General features: G+C 43.2%; 1 protein-coding gene across 1 annotated transcript; it reads left to right on the plus strand.

Annotated features, from left to right (window-relative positions):
• The first annotated feature begins 4,467 nt into the window (after positions 1 to 4,467).
• Positions 4,468 to 12,912, plus strand: si:ch211-195b11.3 (uncharacterized protein LOC100334344 homolog). The gene is made up of 4 exons (XM_034543519.1): positions 4,468 to 4,583; positions 7,322 to 7,395; positions 8,010 to 8,116; positions 12,766 to 12,912. The coding sequence occupies exons 1-4, from the start codon at positions 4,535 to 4,537 to the stop codon at positions 12,824 to 12,826; spliced, it is 291 nt and encodes a 96-aa protein (XP_034399410.1). The 5' UTR covers positions 4,468 to 4,534; the 3' UTR covers positions 12,827 to 12,912.
• The last annotated feature ends 6,543 nt before the right edge of the window (positions 12,913 to 19,455 follow it).

A 19,455-nucleotide genomic window follows, 5' to 3' on the forward strand; every position in this document is an offset into this window, starting at 1 on the left:
ATGGCTGTATATGAGTATATCAACATTATACATAGTTGTGACAGATAAAGGGAAGCTATTATATATGGTGTATCTTACTGTATGCAGCCCAAAAGTACAAAGTTAAAGTGAGATGCGTTATGTAACCATTTTATATAGATATATCGTGTATGTATGTATTGTATGCTAAATAATCAACTGTGTGTATTTCGTCCTTACTTTCTTGTGTGTACTTTTGTGCCCATGTTTGTTATTGTCAACGACGAAAGCAGCTGGAGACCCTCTAATATGTGAACCCCAGAGCCCTTGAATGCACCCACAGGTGGTGCTAGCGACCGCCGTTAGAGGCGTCATGTGTCTCAGCAGAAGCTGTACATGTTCAACCTTTTCCAGCCACATTGTGCTGGGCTTTCTTAAATGTGTATAGGTTTCTCCTCTCTTTCACGTTCTCTCATGTAGCTTATCGTTTTGTTTTGAAAGTCAACCCTTCATAATATACATCTCAACATCCACTGCTTTGTTTTTTTTTTAACACAATTACAGCATAACAACATAAAGGTCATTTTACTTTTTATGTATCTGATGTCAAAATCCTCTCATTCATCTTGGATTCTCGCCACTACACACTGGGTAGGCCTGTCGAAGAGGAGGATAATGCCAGATTCATTTCATATCGACTGAGATGCACAACCAGTTCACGTGTCCCCTAGTTAAAGATATTGGTAATTGTTTAATAATTACTATAGTTCCCATTTGTGTAAACGACTACAGTTTTAGCAAACCACTAGCAAATGGGTTGCAAAGCCACACTCACTGGCAGTGTGAATACATGAACTGCATTTAGCTTATTTAAAAGTCGTTATCGGCCCACACGGTTGTGTCTAGTTTCACTTGAACGCTCTTAACACAACAAAAGGTCATTTAGATGATTTAATCATTTCCTACTCGTTGTTCTTCTTCCCATTCTGACAACGGTACTTGAATGCAGCACAAGGGCGGGGATCATATTGGTGTGGGCATGCTGCCTCAGGTACAGGTGAGAAAATCAAATCAAATGCGGAAAGTCCTGTTTTGAGCATTATACCAGCGAGTGTTAAGGATCACGAGAGACTAGAACACAGTTCAAGGGGTGTTGATACCATGAAGCTGGGCACCAATGAGAGTAAAGGTCTCACACAGGTCTAACAATGATGTCTCAAAGCCCTCCACACAGCAAGTATACATTTCTGGTGGAGAAATACTGAATCATTGAATTCCTAATATTGTACCATTGTAGAACACAACTCCCCCTAAACGTCCCACATTTACAGAACATATACAGAAGGGTGTCATTCGCTAACTGAAATGAATGAGGTGCATATGTGTCACGTATAGGTTTACATTAATTCAGATTATCAGTAGCCAGTCAGAAACAGATTATCATGTCCTGTTATTAAATTATTAAATCCTAGTGCTACCATGTTGGCATATGCTGGTGTGTGTTTGCTGCTGTTGCCTACTGTATGACAGGTAGTTGTACTGGTATGTACAGTATACACACCACTTACACTGCATAGAGTGTAATATGATTCTTTCTGGCTAGCGCTGTCTGAAATTCCCCCAAAATGTAACAAATGTTATTTGCATATTTTTCACGAAAACGCAACTATACTCTTTAATATAACATTCTGTGGAATAGTCACAGGAAGGATACCATTGTGTTGATCAAATCAATTGTAGGTGATTCACTATAACGTGTTTCCAACAAATATTAGAAGTGAAGTTTCAAATATATTTGACTAAATCAGGGTAAAGTCACGTACATGAACATGATCTGGATTTCCTTCTATGAGGCTTCCTGTGTTCAGCCAGTAAAATGGTGTCATGATGGCCAACCCTCTGTAATGCACTGCTCAGTTGTCTTCAGCTGCTTACCAAGGTATTACCAGTCCACTGGCACCACCTGCTGCTGATCCTTTCCCCACACAATGTAATGGGGAATTCAAAAAGAGAAATTCCCATATGTAGTATGTGTATCATACCTCAGTTTTGTATGTGTTTACAACCTTTTCTTTAAACATTGTTTTAGATCTGTAAAGTGAAGCATACATTCTTATATGTTCCTTGTCACCTAAATTCATGTTGCTGTCACTCGTTTTAAATAACATCTGAATGCAGTTAGGAAGCAGATGAAATGCTTTAAATGATCTGTTCATCTTTAAGATCAACTACTACATTTCAAAATATGTTAATTCATAAATGGTGCATTGGTTGTTTTTAATAACCTGATCGGGTAGCAATTCAATCAAGACCTTTTTGTTTTTACATTATTATTTTGTGTTTTCCAACATAGTTTATGATCAATTATCGTACCCAGTAAGTTATTTTCACACAGGTTTTCTATTTCAACATCATTTATTATAATTATTACTTGAGTATTGATTTGATTGATTACCACATATTAAAACACTTTGGTCCAGTGCTTCACATTCCTTAGACTGTTGGCCAGTCTAGATTGTATTCTCTCTTTGATTTCCGTGTGTGCACACGGCCCTGCAGTGCCATGCCCCTTTAATGGGATTGGCTGGCTGTTTTTGAAGATGATTATGATCTCCTGCAACACGTCTTCACATTTTTGAGGACAATGGGATTCATCAACGCAGGTACAAAATGTTCTGCGGTTTAAAAACAATTATGACATCACAAATCTACATGAACTTTTCTTGGGACCTTTCTCAAGAACAAATTCAGGAAAAAATAACATTTTATATTTTAAATTATGAACATTATTCATATTTAGTATAGAATATATATTATCTATTTAAATAGCAATTATAGTACTGTAATACAGTACTATATTATAGTACAGTACAGTATAATACAGTATAGTGTTGTATATTATAATATGGTATATTATTATAAATAATACAGTAGAAATGGACTTCTGTGTAGCGCCTTTCTAGTCTTCCGACCACACTGCTTGCCATCATTCCATCATTCATCCATTCCCATGTACATTATAGTAATCTCCAGTACAGTATAATATATATTGTACTGCATTAGAGTATGGCATTATTCATCAGGCAACATTGAACATGACTAAATTACAAGACGCGATGGCCAGAGACGACACCCCAGAGCCTGATTTCCTCATGCGAATATGGCATACCGGAAGAGTACACTGATCTCTGTGGGAATTATCGTGTTGGCTTTCTTCATTTGCATAACCTGTTTCATACCAATAAGTCGCCGTCTCATTATAAACACCTGTGCAACATCAACTGATGTCAAAAACGACGACCCCGACCTGTACTCCTTACCCGACTATATCACTGACTCCAACGAGGATTCTGATTCACATTAACAAATGACACAAATGGTATAATGTTTTGTATTTGTTCCTGCTTGTCGTAGAATAGAGAGATATCATTAGTCTCGTGAAAACATATTTTTGGCAATATTGTATGATTATAGAGTAATCAAAAGAGTGGAATGTGACGGTAAAAATATGTGTTATTTTGTGAACTGGTTCAAGGGCAGAGCAACAGGGAGGATGGGAAGGAGGACAGATGGCCACATGCCTTATTGAAACCAACACACTCCTCTTTGTTCTTCTGTATTCTTATCCAAGGAATTCACACTGTTTCTTGGTTTGTCGTCATAGTGGGGCCCTGGAGGGGGGTGCATGTGCTTGTATAAATCACGATGTAATGTATGAATCAAGAGATTTCGGCAGCTCACTGAGATACGTGGCTGTTGAACGTTCTCCCAGCTTGCAAGCTTATTAAACGGAAAGACAACTTTGATTCCTTTGAAGACTGTTTGTTACAATTGAATATTTGAACCACAACTCTCCACCTGACCAAACATAGAAATCTTCCACCACAATTTTAGGACAGTATAATATAGTGTATTGCAGTACAGTACGTACATTATAGTTTAAATATAGTACCGTTTTGTATAGTATAGTGCAGTATAGTATAGTATTTTATACTACGTTTGCCCATAGATGCCCAATATTATTATACAGTATAATATTGTATGTTAAAGTACAGTATCTTATATTATATTACAGTACAGTTTAATATGGTATATTATTGTACAGTGTATTATACTATATTATACTGCAGTATTATAAAGTATATTATGGAACATAATACAATGCATGAGACATAGTATATCATAATAGCCTATAGTAAAGTATAGTTAGTTTAGTTTAATTGAGGTTAGTATAGTATCCTGAATCAGAATTATATGTCTCAGTACATACATGGAAATACATTTTGATCAAATATGTATTCCTAAAACAGTAATCATAATGACCATGACCATAATTGTGTGATTGAATTATACGACATCATTTCTTCTTACCTCTATACTGTCAATACTGTATTCAGTAGTGTGTTTGTTTGGTGTTATCTTGTGACACAAATGATCCGGTGTGTGTCAGCTGGCCTTTGCAATGCAGCCAATCAGAGGACAGCTCCAGCCTGCTCAACAGGTTGTGTTTGCCAGGCAAAACAAGTGTGAAACACACACCTGCTCCCCTCAGAGACACGTCCACCACCTGGAAGTCATGAAGCTGGCCGTGCTGCTCTGCTCTGCTCTGCTGCTCTCGGCCTCAGGTGAGTCCAACTAACCAGTCCTTTAGTGTCACACTCGGCTTCCACCACAAGCAGCCGAAAGAGAAGCCGTTCCACTTGTTCCTGGACTAGTTATGAGACAGAGATACACAGAATAAAGCACAGCACTGGGCTATTGGCCAGTAAAAAAGAATGAAAAAACCTATTGAAACAGGTATAATTAATAAGATAAGATTTTAGGACTCATAAGAGACAACATGATTTGTGGAGATGGAGTCTTTTGTCAGTGTATTGTTCAGACTATAATGTAAAAGAACATTACAATTAGTAATCACTGCATAACATATGGTTTAAATTTAACTTAAAAAATAACAACTGCTCAAAATAATGCATCTTCATCATCTAAAAGTGTTATTTCAAATCAAACTGTATGTGAGCAAAAGGTTTGTATTTGATTGAAACAGAACTACAAACAGAAAGAAGTGTTGGACTTTAAGTGATGTCCTCTTGCATGCTGTTTGAACCTGTTTATCTACTAGGACACACACCAAATCCAGAGCATGTTCATTTACCTGACTTTACCCTTATTTACTCAAATATACAAATAAACAAAGCGAACAACAACACAAAGCCCTGCAGCAGCATTAATAACTACACATACTGTCGGCAGTCAGGCACAACATAATCTGTTTGAAGTTATCGAGAGCCAGTATGAATTTAGTGGAATTGTTATGCTTAAAACGAGGAATAAAGAACATATAGATAATATATAGTAGTAGTTATTAGTAAGATTTGTTTTAAATAAGGTGGCAAGCACATACATGATTATTATTTATTATTAAACGTTTGGAAGTTTATTTCAATTTTTGTAAACCTAATAGTGAAGGGGCTCGTCAACCTTTTTATATAAAGCGCCATTTTTAAATGTTGTTGTTCAGTGTATCATATCAACATTGACGTCAACATTAAGTTAAATTATGACACCACATTAAAACTGAATGTCCAATGGTGTTGCCAATTAATTCCATCCATATAGGCAATGTGCATAGCAATATTTATAACAACAAAAAATCATTTCTTTACCATCCCATCAGTGTAAATAACCAGCTGTCAAAGCTTATGAAAGAGTTCCTGTGGCCTGCTCTTCCAAAATGTTCTGAGACAAAGTATCATGTTCAGTTCTAGGTTGTTTTCATGGACAACAGGAAGCAAAACAAGATGAAGGACTGTGAGACTTTGCTGGGTGACATTCCTCTGGAGACATAGATAGATCACACAATGGACTGGTTTAGTTTGAGGGCTGAATCAGAGAGAGAGATAGTGTGTGTGTGTGTGTGTGTGTGTGTGTGTGTGTGTGTGTGTGTGTGTGTGTGTGTGTGTGTAAGGGCTCTTAGAGTGGTCAGACTTGGTTTTAAGGTTCAGGCAATAGCTGACCTGTTGCTAAGTCCTGTCCCTTTACAGACTGGCCAATCGTAGCATCGGCCAGCTCAGATCAGAGTCCGACATCCATCCCATAGACTCCCATGCAATGATTCCAGATGTTCTTCATTTCCAGGCCGGTTTTGTGGATTCTGAGCTGGCCATGGTTGCGTAATAGTGCATGGTTGCGTAATCGTTGCGTAATAGTGATATAGTTACCCGGAGAGGTTGGAAGGAGTTATACATTTAAAAAACATTAAGTTTCTATGTAAAAAACAAAACAGTAATGATCATGAGCACTTTTATGCTATACGCTATTTACTGAAGGTTTACAGGTGCATATCAATTCATTAAGAATATCATTGAAAAGTTAATTTATTTCAGAAACTCAATTTATAAAGTGGATGATAGATTTCAAGCGTTTATTTATTTTAATTTGGATTATTATGGCTCATGAAAACCCCAAATTCAGGATCTCAGAAAATTAGAATATTACATAAGACCAATTCAAAAAAGGATTTTTAATACAGAAATGTTGGCCTACTGAAAAGTATGTCTATGTACTGTATACAGTATGCCTCAAGCAACAAGGATTGTGTGCCCCTCCACTCTCGGCTTCCAAATGAAATGCAGAATGTACTTTGAACACATTACATGTCATTTAGCTGACGCTGTTATCCAAAGGGACTTACAGTCATGTTACATTAATACACTGTAGAACAGCTACAGGGAACAATTCAGGGTTAAGTGTCTTGCTCAAAGACACATCGACTAGGGCGGGGATTGAACCACCAACCCCCTGATTGAAAGACGGACCTTTTTCTGAGATATTGCATTTGGGGTTTTCATTAGCTGTATTTGTATACCTCAATTTCAATTTCAATGTATGCTGTATAGCCTCAGAGGGCTTTACAATCTGTACACATATAATATCCTCTGTCCCGGGACCTCACATCTGATGTATAGAATGAACAACAACTCATGCCTTTTTTGATCTATGATATAAACAGTGAATAAAGAACAAGGTAATGTAAACAAAAACACTGGTAAACACTGTGATCTGTAGCTTTAGTAGTATGGCATCCTGAATTTATCCTTCAAACACATATTGTAGATGCTTCTGTCTGCTTCTCTTTGGAATTACTTTTTCATTTCCCCAAACATGTGCATATTTATTGAAGGAGTTAGTGACAATGTGGGCTCCATGGAAACGGAGCTCTGGCAGCTTGATGGAGTCGCAGTGGGGTGAAGGGTCATTTAGGTTTAGGTTAAGTTAAGGTTGAGGTGTGTTATGACCATGAGGGTCCTCACAAGTACAGAAGTTAATATCTATCTGTGTGTGTGTGTGTTTGTGTGTGTAGTCCTGTCCCAGGAGGATGACACTCCAGTCAACAATGTGACCGGGACACAAACAGCCCAGGCTGAACCCACAAAGGTGAGACTGCTGACATTGATCTCATTTCTTCTTAAAGTCACTGGGTGGCGAACTTCTTCAGGACCAGAAAACAAAACAGAACTGGCCCGGCGGAAATGTCTGTGCATTGACTTTGAAGATTTGCACCGCTTCTGGTGTGAACGCAGCGTTAGTCTCATCACGAGGCACTTATCTATGTGTACCTTCACGTTAAGACGCCCCCCTCTGAGGTCCCTCCTCGCTCCTCGCTCCTCGTTCCTCGCTCCTCGCTCCTCGCTCCTCGCTCCTCGCTCCTCGATCCTAGCTCCTCCCTCCTCCTCCCTCGTTAGCGTTAGTCTCATCACGAGGCACTTATCTATGTGCACCTTCACGTTAAGACGCCCCCCTCTGAGGTCCCTCCTCGCTCCTCGCTCCTCGCTCCTCGCTCCTCGCTCCTCGCTCCTCGCTCCTCGCTCCTCCCTCCTCCCTCCTCCCTCCTCCCTCCTCTCTCCTTGATCCTAGCTCCTCCCTCCTCAGAGCGGAATAAAAGTTGTTACAAAAACAACAAAACTACATTATGGCTCCAACATGCACCGATACCAATACTGATATTTGAAGTAATCAATAATCCTGTAACTACCTTTGTTTGTCTCCAGCCTGACTGTAACAAGTACACCGCCTCCTGCAGCCGGGAGTTTGATCCAGTGTGTGGCAGTGATGGAGTCACATACAGCACCGAGTGTATGTTGTGCTACAAGAACAGGCATGTACATGTAACACACACACACACACGCGCGCGCGCAAAGGCACGCACACACACACACACATGCCACACACACACATATATATTTATTTATTGACAGCACTTCCAGATTGAGCACATATACAGGTTCATCAGCATCGGCATCAATATCAGCATGATCTTGTCTCAGGTCAGGGTCAGGCCATAGGATTTGATCAGAAATGACTTGTCTTTGCTGTCCTCTCCCTCTCCCTCTCCCTCTCCCTCTCCCTCTCCCTCTCCCTCTCCCTCTCCCTCTCCATCTCCATCTCCATCTCCCTCTCTCTTGTCTCTCAACCTCTGCATGGTTCGGATCCATTGTTCCAAAGGACATGAGCATGCCTCTAAGCTCTATTTATTGACCCCCAATTCTGATTGGTGTGTTAACAGTTTTCACCTTGAGAAGGGGGTGTGGTCTCTGAGTTTATGTTATGATAACTTGAGTTAATTATATTGAGAGCATGTGTTTGCTGAATGAACACGTAGTGTAAAGAATGATTTATTTGGTCACTTTTGTGTAAGGTTTTGCAGAAAGTGTTTTGAATATTGAGACATGTGTGGACACAGGTGAATTGTGTTTTTAGTTATGGGAAATGGGAAAATACTCCTCCTATGAATCGCCACCTTAACGTGGTGGAGGAGTTTGAGTGGCTCAGTGATCCTGGGAGCTATGTTGTCCGGGGCATCAGCCCCTGGTAGGGTCTCCCAAGGCAAACAGGTCTCGGGGGAGAGCCCAGACTAAGAGCGGTTCAATAAACCCTGATGATAAGCAGCACACGGACTGAAGCTACCTTGCCCGGACAAGGGAAACCGGGGCACCCTCCCGGAGCCAGACCCAGGAGGGGAGCTCGTCGGCGAGTGTCTGGTGGCCGGGCTTTCGCCCATGGGGCCCAGTCGGGCTCAGCCCGAAAAAACAGCATGGAGCAGCAGTCACCCTGTGGACCCACCACCCGCAGGGAGAATTATCGGGGTCGGGTGCTATGTAGACCGGGCGGCGGGCCAGGCGGGAGACCTGGGCGGGCCGATCGCCGGCGGCATAGACTAGCCGGAGCTGGTGCAGGAGGTGGAGCGGTACCAGCTAGATATAGTTGGGCTCACCTCCATGCACAGCATGGGCTCTGGAACCAAGCTCCTGGAGAAGGGTTGGACTTTGTCCTTTTCTGGAGTTGCCCAGGGTGAGAGGCGCTGTGTTGGAGTTTTCCCCGGGGAACGAGAGGGTCGCCTCCCTGCGCCTACGGGTTGCGGGGAGTAAGGCTCTGACTGTTGTTTGTGCTTATGCACCGAATAGCATTTCGGAGTATCCGGCCTTCTTGGAGTCGGTGGGAGGGGTCCTGGAAAGGGCACCGCCTGCCGACTCCATAGTTCTCCTGGGAGACTTCAACGCTCACGTGGGCAATGACAGAGAAACCTGGCGGGGCGTGATTGGGAGGAACAGCTTGCCCGATCTGAACCCGAATGGTGTTTTGTTGCTGGACTTCTGTGCTAGCCACAGTTTGTCCATAACGAACACCATGTTCGAACATAAGGTGGCTCATAAGTGTACCTGGTACCAGAACACCTTAGGCCGGAGATCAATGATCGACTTTGTAATCGTATCATCTGATCTGCGGCCGTATGTCTTGGACACTCGGGTGAAGAGAGGAGCAGAGCTGTCAACTGATCACCACCTGGTGGTGAGTTGGATCAGATGGCGGGGGAGTCGGCTAGAAAGACCTGGCAAGACCAAACGTGTAGTGAGGGTGAACTGGGAACGTCTGGCAGAGGATCCTGTCCGGGAGGTCTTCAACTCCCACCTCCGGAAGAACTTCTCACAAATCCCGAGGGAGGCTGGGGACATGGAATCCGAGTGGACCTTGTTCAAAGCCTCTATTGTGGACGCGGCTGCTCGGGGCTGTGGCCGGAAGGTCATCGGTGCCTGTCGTGGCGGCAACCCGAGAACCCGGTGGTGGACACCGGGGGTGAGGGAAGCCGTCAAACTCAAGAAGGAGGCCTTTCGGGCCTGGCTGGCCCAGGGGTCTCCTGAAGCAGCTGATGGGTACCGGCTGGTCAGAAGGGCTGCAGCGGCGATGGTTGCGGAGGCTAAAACTCGGGCATGGGAGGAGTTCGGGGAGGCCATGGAGAAGGACTTTCGGTTGGCCTCAAGGAAGTTCTCGCAAACCATCCGACGGCTCAGGAAGGGAAAGCAGGGTCTACCCCAGGCTGTTCTCAGCAGGGGGGGGAAACAGCTGACCCGGACTGGGGACATCCTCGGGCGGTGGAAAGAGCACTTTGAGGAACTCCTAAACCCGGCCAACATGTCCCCCGGAGAGGGGGCAGCGCCGGAAGACTTTGGGGTGGTTTCACCCATATCCCTGGCAGAGGTCGCTAAGGTAGTCAAAAAGCTCCTTGGTGGCAAGGCGCCAGGGGTGGATGAGATCCGCCCTGAGATGCTGAAAGCGCTGGACATTGTTGGGCTGTCTTGGTTGACACGCCTTTTCAGTGTTGCATGGGGGTCGGGAACAGTGCCCATGGACTGGCAGACCGGGGTGGTGGTTCCCATCTTCAAGAAGGGGGACCGGAGAGTGTGCTCGAACTATTGTGGTATCACACTGCTCAGCCTCCCGGGAAAAGCTTATGCCAGGGTGCTGGAGAGGAGGCTCCGACCGCTTGTCGAACCTCGGATTCAAGACGAACAGTGCGGATTCCGTCCAGGTCGTGGAACAGTGGACCAGCTCTTTACCCTCGCAAGATTACTGGAGGGGTCCTGGGAGTTTGCCCAACCAGTTTACATGTGCTTTGTAGACCTGGAGAAGGCTTTCGACCGGGTCCCTCAGGGTTTTTTGTGGGGGGTGCTGCGGGAGTATGGGGTGCCGGACCCGTTGGCACGGGCCATCCGGTCTCTGTACGCCTGCAGTAGGAGCTGTGTTCGTCTCCTCGGTAGTAAGTCAGACACGTTCCCGGTGGGGGTTGGCCTCCGCCAGGTCTGCACTTTATCACCGGTCCTGTTCGTGACCTTCACGGACAGGATATCTAGGCGCAGCCAGGGGGCGGAGAGGATCCGGTTCGGGAGTCTCGGGATCGCCTCTCTGCTGTTTGCGGATGATGTGGTCCTGTTTGCCTCCTCGGACCGTGACCTCCAGCATTCACTGGGGCGTTTTGCAACCGAGTGCGAAGTGGCAGGGATGAGAGTTAGCACCTCCAAATCTGAGGCCATGGTGCTCTGCTGGAAACCGGCGGAGTGCTCCCTCCAGGTGGGGGCAAACTGCCTACCTCAAGCGAAGGAGTTCAAGTATCTCGGAGTCTTGTTCACGAGTGAGGGTAAGGTGGAGCGGGAGATCGACAGGCGGATCGGTGCGGCTGCAGCAGTAAAACAGGCGCTGTACCGGTCCGTCTTGGTGAAGAGGGAGCTGAAGGCAAAGCTCTCCATTTACTGGTCGGTCTACGTTCCAACCCTCACCTATGGTCACGAACTCTGAGTCGTGACCGAAAGAACGAGATCTCGGATACAAGCGGCCGAAATGAGCTTCCTCCGTAGGGTGGCCGGGCTCAGCCTTAGAGATAGGGTAAGGAGCTCGGACATCAGGGGGGAGCTTGGAGTCGAGTCGCTGCTCCTTCGTGTCGAAAGGAGTCAGCTGAGGTGGTTCAGGCATCTAGTCAGGATGCCTCCTGGACGCCTCCCATTAGAGGTTTTCCGGGCACATCCAAATGGTAGGAGGCCCCGTGGAAGACCGAGGATACGCTGGAGGGATTATATCTCCCGGCTGGCCTTGGAACGCCTCGGGATCCCCCAGAATGAGCTGGAAAGTGTTGCGGGTGAGAGGGAAGCCTGGGTCGGCCTGCTGAACCTGCTGCCACCGCGACCCGACCCCGGATAAGCGGGTGATAATGGATGGATGGATGGATGGATGGAAGTGTCTGAGGCTGACTTCCTCGCCCAGACCTTGATGCGTCAGGCCAGAACCGGCACGTTTCCTCCGGCCCTGCGATCTTTTTGGCGCTCTTCATACTGCGGCCGTTGTTCTGAATAATGTAATAATGAGGCCGAGCCTCGGTGCGTCGCCGTCACACTGAGCAGCGGTATTTGACAAGTCGGGAGTGAGAATGTGTTGGATAAGCAGGGTCCAGCTGAAGCCAAACAGCAACATGTGTTAATCTCTGGGTCGGCCTGCTGAACCTGCTGCTACCGCGACCCGACCCCGGATAAGCGGGTGATAATGGATGGATGGATGGGAAATGTGTGTGTGCTTCTGGGAATGACGAAAAGGTTTGGGTGTTTGTGCTACAGGAACCAGCTTTTGTGTTTTAGCAATCGAGAAAAACTGTAAGAATGAAAATAACAATGTTCTATGATATACATTTGTTCAGAGAAACAGACAAGATGCTCTTGCCAGCAAACCCCTAATAAAAAAATAATAATGAGGATCATGCACGTCCATTGTGTTAATATTAGCCAGTATTTACTTTCTGTTAACATTGTTTCAGGGAGCAACCCTGAGCTGCCAGTCACTCGTTAGATGAACGTCATGAAAACACCCACACTTGTTTTTGCTTGTGACTGATTGTATTACTGCTACAATAACACACATACACATATTTATACACACATATAAAGCAAACCAACATGTTGTAATGTCTAATGCTTTTTCTTACAGAGAAAAGGAGAAGAATGTGACAGTGGCAAGCAAAGGGACGTGCCCTTTGACAGATCTGTGAAATTGGCATATCATATACCATATCCATTCCCTGTATCTGTATAATCCATATATTCCTTGCCTTTTGAATAAAGTTGCATGCTGCAACATGTGTCCTGTGTATGTTTATTCAGCTCATGAAACATAAATATATCACAACGTTAATTTACACTCTGACCTCCATGTGTGATCCCTCTTTTAAACCCCCTGGCAATATCTACAATAAGAAGTGTTGCACTTTGCATTCCTATAGTTAGTTATGGCTCCTCATGAGAGACTGATATGAACTAGGGATCACTTTCAATGGGATCACCAGCTGCGATCCCAAATGAAGGCCCCCTTACTTCCTTGGCACCTTTGCTCAGACCACATACACATCTTGGGACTTCTTTTTGATCTCAACTACACACCTGCAAAGTTTTATGACTGCATCTTGCACAGTTGAGTCACTATCATGGGGATGAAATTGATATTAAGACATATAAACATGATAATGTATTTATTGTTGTTACATACAGCGAAGCACACTGCCTTAGATCCTCCGGTGGGGCCCTTCAAGGTCCTTCAGGCCCCTCAAGGCCCTTCAAGGCCCTTCTGGCCGTTCCAAAGTCAAGGCTTAAATCAAAGGGTGACCGTGCTTTTGCCATTAGAGCCCCTCGACTTTGGAACGACCTACCCGAGAGGATAAGACTAGCAGAATCAGTAGCTTCTTTTAAATCACTTCTTAAAACCCATTTTTATAGAACTGCTTAAGTGATGTTGTCCTATTATGCAGTTCTTTGTTTCCCCTATTTTAGTTTGTCTGTTCTGCTTTATTTTGTATTTGTAATTTTCTATTCCTCTATTGTGTTCATTGCCTCATGTATTTTCTGAAATGTTTACTTGTATTGATGTTATGTTTTTACCTTGCTTATATGTAGAGCACTTTGTAAACTCTGTTTTTAAAGGTGCTATATAAATAAATGTATTATTATTAATAAAAGCAGAGGAGCTCATGCCTCAGGAGCTGCTTATCCAGTTCTACACAATTAACATTCATACACCCATTTGGGGGGAAGTGTCTTGGCCAAGGACACATCGTCATGAACTAGCGGAGCCGGGGATCGAACGACCGACAGTGGTTGTTGTTGACTTCTTATTTGATAGCTTGTGTGGGAAAAGCCGGCATGGCCCCAGCTGTTGAAACTCTGCTGCAGGCAGGTGAAGGCCTTGTGGGCCTTGGTGGAGCAGCAGCCCCACTGTAACCTGATACCACGCTGTCTGAATCCCTGTGCTCCACAACACTTCATCCTGGAACACAGCCCTCTCCAGGCCAGCAGACAACAGCATGTTGAGAAATCATCTGGTGCTCTGTTGACTTATTTCAATGATTGTCTATACAATTACATTACATTACATTACATGTCATTTAGCTGACGCTTTTATCCAAAGCGACTTACAATAAGTGCATTAAACCATGAGTCCAAACTCAGAACAACAAGAATCAAGAAAGTACCATTTCTTCAATGAAGTTAAACTACAAAGTACTATCCGTAAGTGCCATTTAAGTGCTGCTAAAGTGTTAAACTACAAAGTGCTATCAGTAAGAGACATTTAAGTGCTACTACGGCTCTACCTTCCCTATTCAAGGTATAGTCAAAAAAGATGTGTTTTTAGTTTGCGACGGAAGATGTAGAGACTTTCTGCTGTCCTGATGTCAATGGGGAGCTCGTTCCACCAATGAGGAGCCAGCACAGCAAACAGTCGTGATTTTGTTGAGTGTTTAGTTCGAAGTGACGGAGCTACAAGCAGATTGGCAGAAGCCGAGCGAAGTGAACGAGCTGGGGTGTGAGGTTTTATTTAGGTTTTAATTAGAATTAAAGCCTTGTGGAGCAAGGTTATAAAGTACAGTGATAGTTAATTTAATGGTATAAAATGAAAGCCATTCTTACCTTTTTAACCAAATATTATTTAAATTATATACTTTAGTTTTGACCTTACCAGTTTTGGGTGAATTAGCTGTGTGCTAACCTTAGCCTGGCTCAGACTGTTCAGACCTCACCCTAATCTCCCCGCTGTAAACACTGGGCAATGCTAGTGAGGGGGTATCAAGTTGATCCTCAGTCGCCCCAAAAAAAGTTGCAGACTTAGTAGTAAGAACTTACCACAGTGTACAAGTAAAAGTCCATCCATCCATCCATTTTCAATACCACTTATCCTCATTAGGGTTGCGGGGGCGCTGGAGCCTATCCCAGCTGACATAGGGCGAAGGCAGGGGACACCCTGGACAGGCCGCCAGTCCATCGAGGGCACATGTAGGGACATACAACCATTCACTCTCACATTCACACCTATGGGACATTTAGAGATCAATTAACCTGCAGCATGTCTTTGGACTGTGGGAGGAAGCCGGAGAGCCCGGAGAGAACCCACGCTGCCACGGGGAGAACATGCAGACTCCACACAGAAGGACGGCTCCGACCGGGAATTGAACCCGCGGCCCTCTTGCTGTGAGGCGACAGTGCTAGCCACTACACCACCGTGCAGCCACAAGTAAAATTCTTGCATTCAAAATCTTACTTTAGTAAAAGTAAAAAAGTATTAGAATCCAAATATACTTAAAGCTACTAAAAGGAACTTCCATTTTGTGTTAAATGTTGAAGTCCTCTCTATTGTGATTCATTCCTGTTGACATTTTCACTGGAGTTTGAGCATTTCAGCATAATATACATTATTATATTATATTTATTGATGTATTACTCTACACATCACAATATTTTTGGTGGTTATGGTGTGGCAAAAATACGTAGTATCTTAAAGTGGCAATCTTGAATATTTAAATTAAAATAAATGTCTGTAAGGCACTATCCCAAAGGAGGTGACACCATGATGATAGAGTCTATGGCCCACTGATGAAGGGAGGGGAATATATACAGTCAGTTCATAAGTATTTACACTGTGACACCATTTTTCTAATTTTGCCTATTTTACAGAGAGAGATTTACACGACTGCAATGGATTCTAAATGAAGCAGTCAATGTGTGGTTAAAGTGTAGACTTTCAGCTTTATTTCAATATATATAACACATATGGCATTAACTGTTTATTACAGCCATTTGTACACAGTCCAACACATTTTTAGAGGTTCAGAAGTAATTGGTCAAACTAACATAATAGTGAATATAATGATCATTATTAATACTTAATACAGTCAATGGTTGAAGTCTCCCATAGTCATCACCAGACGCTGAGTTTCCTCCCTTGAGATGCTTTGCAGGCCTTTACTGCAGCCTCCTTCAGGTACTCCTGGTTTGTAGGTCTTTCTGCCTTCTCTTTTATCTGAAGGAAATGAAAAGCATGCTCATTGGGTTGAGATCAGGTGACTGACTTTGAAGAATATTCCATGTATTTGCCTTGAGAAGCTCTTGGACTGTTTTTACAGTGTGTTTTAGGTCATTATCCATCTGTACTGAGAAGCGCTGTCCAATCAATTGCAGAATTTGGATGAATCTGAGTAGATAGTAAAACTTCCAGCTACTTCTATGAGCTGTGACATCATCAATGAACACCATGACCCAGTCCCATTGGCAGCCATACAGCCCATGTCAAAGCACTGCCTCCACCATGTTAACCAGAGGATGTGGTTGGCTTCAGATCAGGAGCCGTTCCTTTCCTTCTCGACACTTTTCTCTTCTTATTAATTAGTTGATAAAGATTATAAATGTTACATAGCTGTCAAATACATGGAGTGGAGTAAAAGTACACTATTTACCTTTGAATTGTAGTGGTGTAGCATAAAGAAGTATTCCAATTGACATCAATGCTGCCAACACATCTGGGACTCTGTCCTTCACAATAACATGCAGATGTCAACTCAGAACTATGCAGTAAAAGCTCCCTTGTTTCCATTTTGAGTTCATACCGCCACCTGCTGGATGTTTGCTCATCTCTCTTCTCATTTCAATCACTTCCAAACTACCGGCTGATACAATATATGGACCTGGACCTGTAGAGCACTTTTCTAGTCTTCCAACTACTCAAAGCACTTTAACACAACATCATTCACCCACTGATGGGAGGAGCCACCTGTCCATCAGGACTAACTAAAATTCACCCATCGTAGGCACAGGACAAGGACACATAGACGTGGGAGAGTTGAGCCGGGGATCGAACCACCGATCCTCTGATTGAAGGACGACCCTGCTCACCACTGAGCCAGTAAATGGTGGGCTGAGGTTGAGAGGCTGCATAGCAAACAAGACAGGGGCAGGAAGTCGGGGACTGTGGAGGTACGAGAGGGGGCAGCAATGGAAAATGTTTTTCTATAAATATTAAACAAATTCAAATAACACTACACTAAGTAATGCTTAGGAGCTCAAATTGAAGGCAAAATCCGTAATAATTATCTCATGTTTAAAATAACAAGGCTAATTTATTAATACAATGCTCTATCCATTTATATACTTCATTCAATTTTACTTTTATTATCTCTCTCACCCTGTCTCTCGCCCTATACAGTATATACATTTACATCTTATTCCCCTCTCACTATTCTTTTTTGTGTACATATGTATGTACAAGTATGAAGGTGTATATATGTATGTATGGATCTATGTATATGCATATGTGTGTGTATTATATGTGATATGCATTTGCTACTAGCCCAACTATTAGTACTATTATTACTGCTATTATGTTTATCATGGTCCTTGTTTTTGAGGTTGTATGTCAGGGACTGTTATATTTTGTTAAAATATAAAGTACAAGAAAAAGAAGAAGAACAAGGAACACATAAATATGTGAAAGAGGTGACAAAACATACACATATCAGGCACATGGCATTATCAATATCGCTAGCTTTGGCGAGAGCACAAACATGTTAGGTCTAACATTACACGTCCAGATCTTATCTTCAGAATTGTGGATCCAGCTTGTATCGTATAGTTTGAAGCCCTTCTCGTTTCAAGTTGCTAACGTGGCTCAATGCTTCAATACCGTGGTTGACCATGCTGGTGGAGATAGAGCATAGCTGTCGGAGCACACTCACGGAAGGGAAGTGAGTGTGAGTATAGCCTATTTACTGAAGTTATCCACGTAACCCTCCTGTTACCTTCAAATGTACTAACATCTTTTACCCTTGGGGTCAATTTGACCCCAGCAATTTAAACCTCCAGAAAAGGATTATAATTCTATAAAAGTTTAAGTGTCTTTATGTTTGATTGTTGAATACCTATATAAATATCCAAAACAACCAAAACAAATGTGTGTAAAATGTTGATATTTCTTATATGTTTTATACTGTGAAAACAGCCTGGGGTCAAATTGACCCCAAAGAACACCAATGTGTACAGTATGTGTGCAGGACATTGAAAACATCTCATCATGTTAATTTGATGTTTTCCCAATTGTCAGGGGGGTGACAGAGGAAAGCCACGGGGAAGAAGAAGAAGAAGAAGTTGTAGGGCAACAGTAGGGTCATTTGCTACATTAGCTACACACTTTGGGCTGAGTCCTTTACACAGAAGTCAATCCACAGGCTGTTGAAGGCAACCGAGAAAGATGAAAGGTCCTAGTTTTTAGGTTCTGTCTCAATCCGCACAAACATTGATCCTGGAAAGTATTTCTCCTGGCAGCTTCTCTTGAGCCATAAACACAGGAGAGAAAACCATTTAGATCAGACAAAAAGTTGTGTTTTCTCACTTCACAGTGTGCTTCTGTATTTGCTTGTGTTTACTAATGTGTTGTTGTTTCACTTGCTTGTGTTTTTTCTCATTGCATGTGTTTTCTTAAGTGGCCGTGTGTGGAGCTCTCAGGGCCACTGTATGTAAGTTCCTTGATGAAGGTCTGTCAGAGGTTTGAGCCGATGACTTATGGAAAGTTTGGTTCTGTCTTTAATGAAGATGTATTTTGCTGAGGACTCCGATAGCCTGTCCATGACTCCCGTTAAGATGCATGGATATCTATGGATATATATATAGCTCCACATGGCATGGACATATTGTCTGTTATGAAAGGGCAGTCTGGCAGCAGAAAGGAGCAAAAAGAGATGGAGCACATATTGTAAATGTGTTTTACAGCATGTTACATCTTGAGTGATTTATTGTGTCTTACTGAAACCTGGCTGAGGCATGAAGAATATGTCAACCTAAATGAATCAACTCCTCCAAGTCATATTAACACTCACATTCCTCGAGGCACCGGCCGAGGAGGTGGAGTAGCAGCCATCTTTGACTCAAGGCTATTAATGAATCCTAAACCTAAACTAAACTACAACTCATTTGAAAGCCTTGTTCTTAGTCTTTCACATCCAACCTGTAAAACATTACAGCCAATCCTATTTGTTATACTGTACCGGCCTCCAGGTCCATATTCAGAATTTATATCTGAATTTTCAGAGTGTTTATCAAGTTTAGTCCTTAAAACTGATAAGGTTATTATTGTAGGAGATTTTAATATTCATGTGGATATTGACAATGATTGCCTTAGTACTGCATTTATCTCATTGTTGGACTCGATTGGCTTCTGTCAGAGAGTACAGAAACCCACTCACTGCTTTGGCCACACCCTCCACCTTGTTCTTGCATATGGCATTGACATTGAGCATTTGGAGGTCTTCCCACAGAACCCTCTTCTGTCAGACCATTACCTCATAACTTTTGAGTTTATACTCCC

The sequence above is a fragment of the Cyclopterus lumpus genome, chromosome 10 (genome assembly GCF_009769545.1).
Source record: "Cyclopterus lumpus isolate fCycLum1 chromosome 10, fCycLum1.pri, whole genome shotgun sequence".
Taxonomy (NCBI): Eukaryota; Metazoa; Chordata; class Actinopteri; order Perciformes; family Cyclopteridae; genus Cyclopterus; species Cyclopterus lumpus.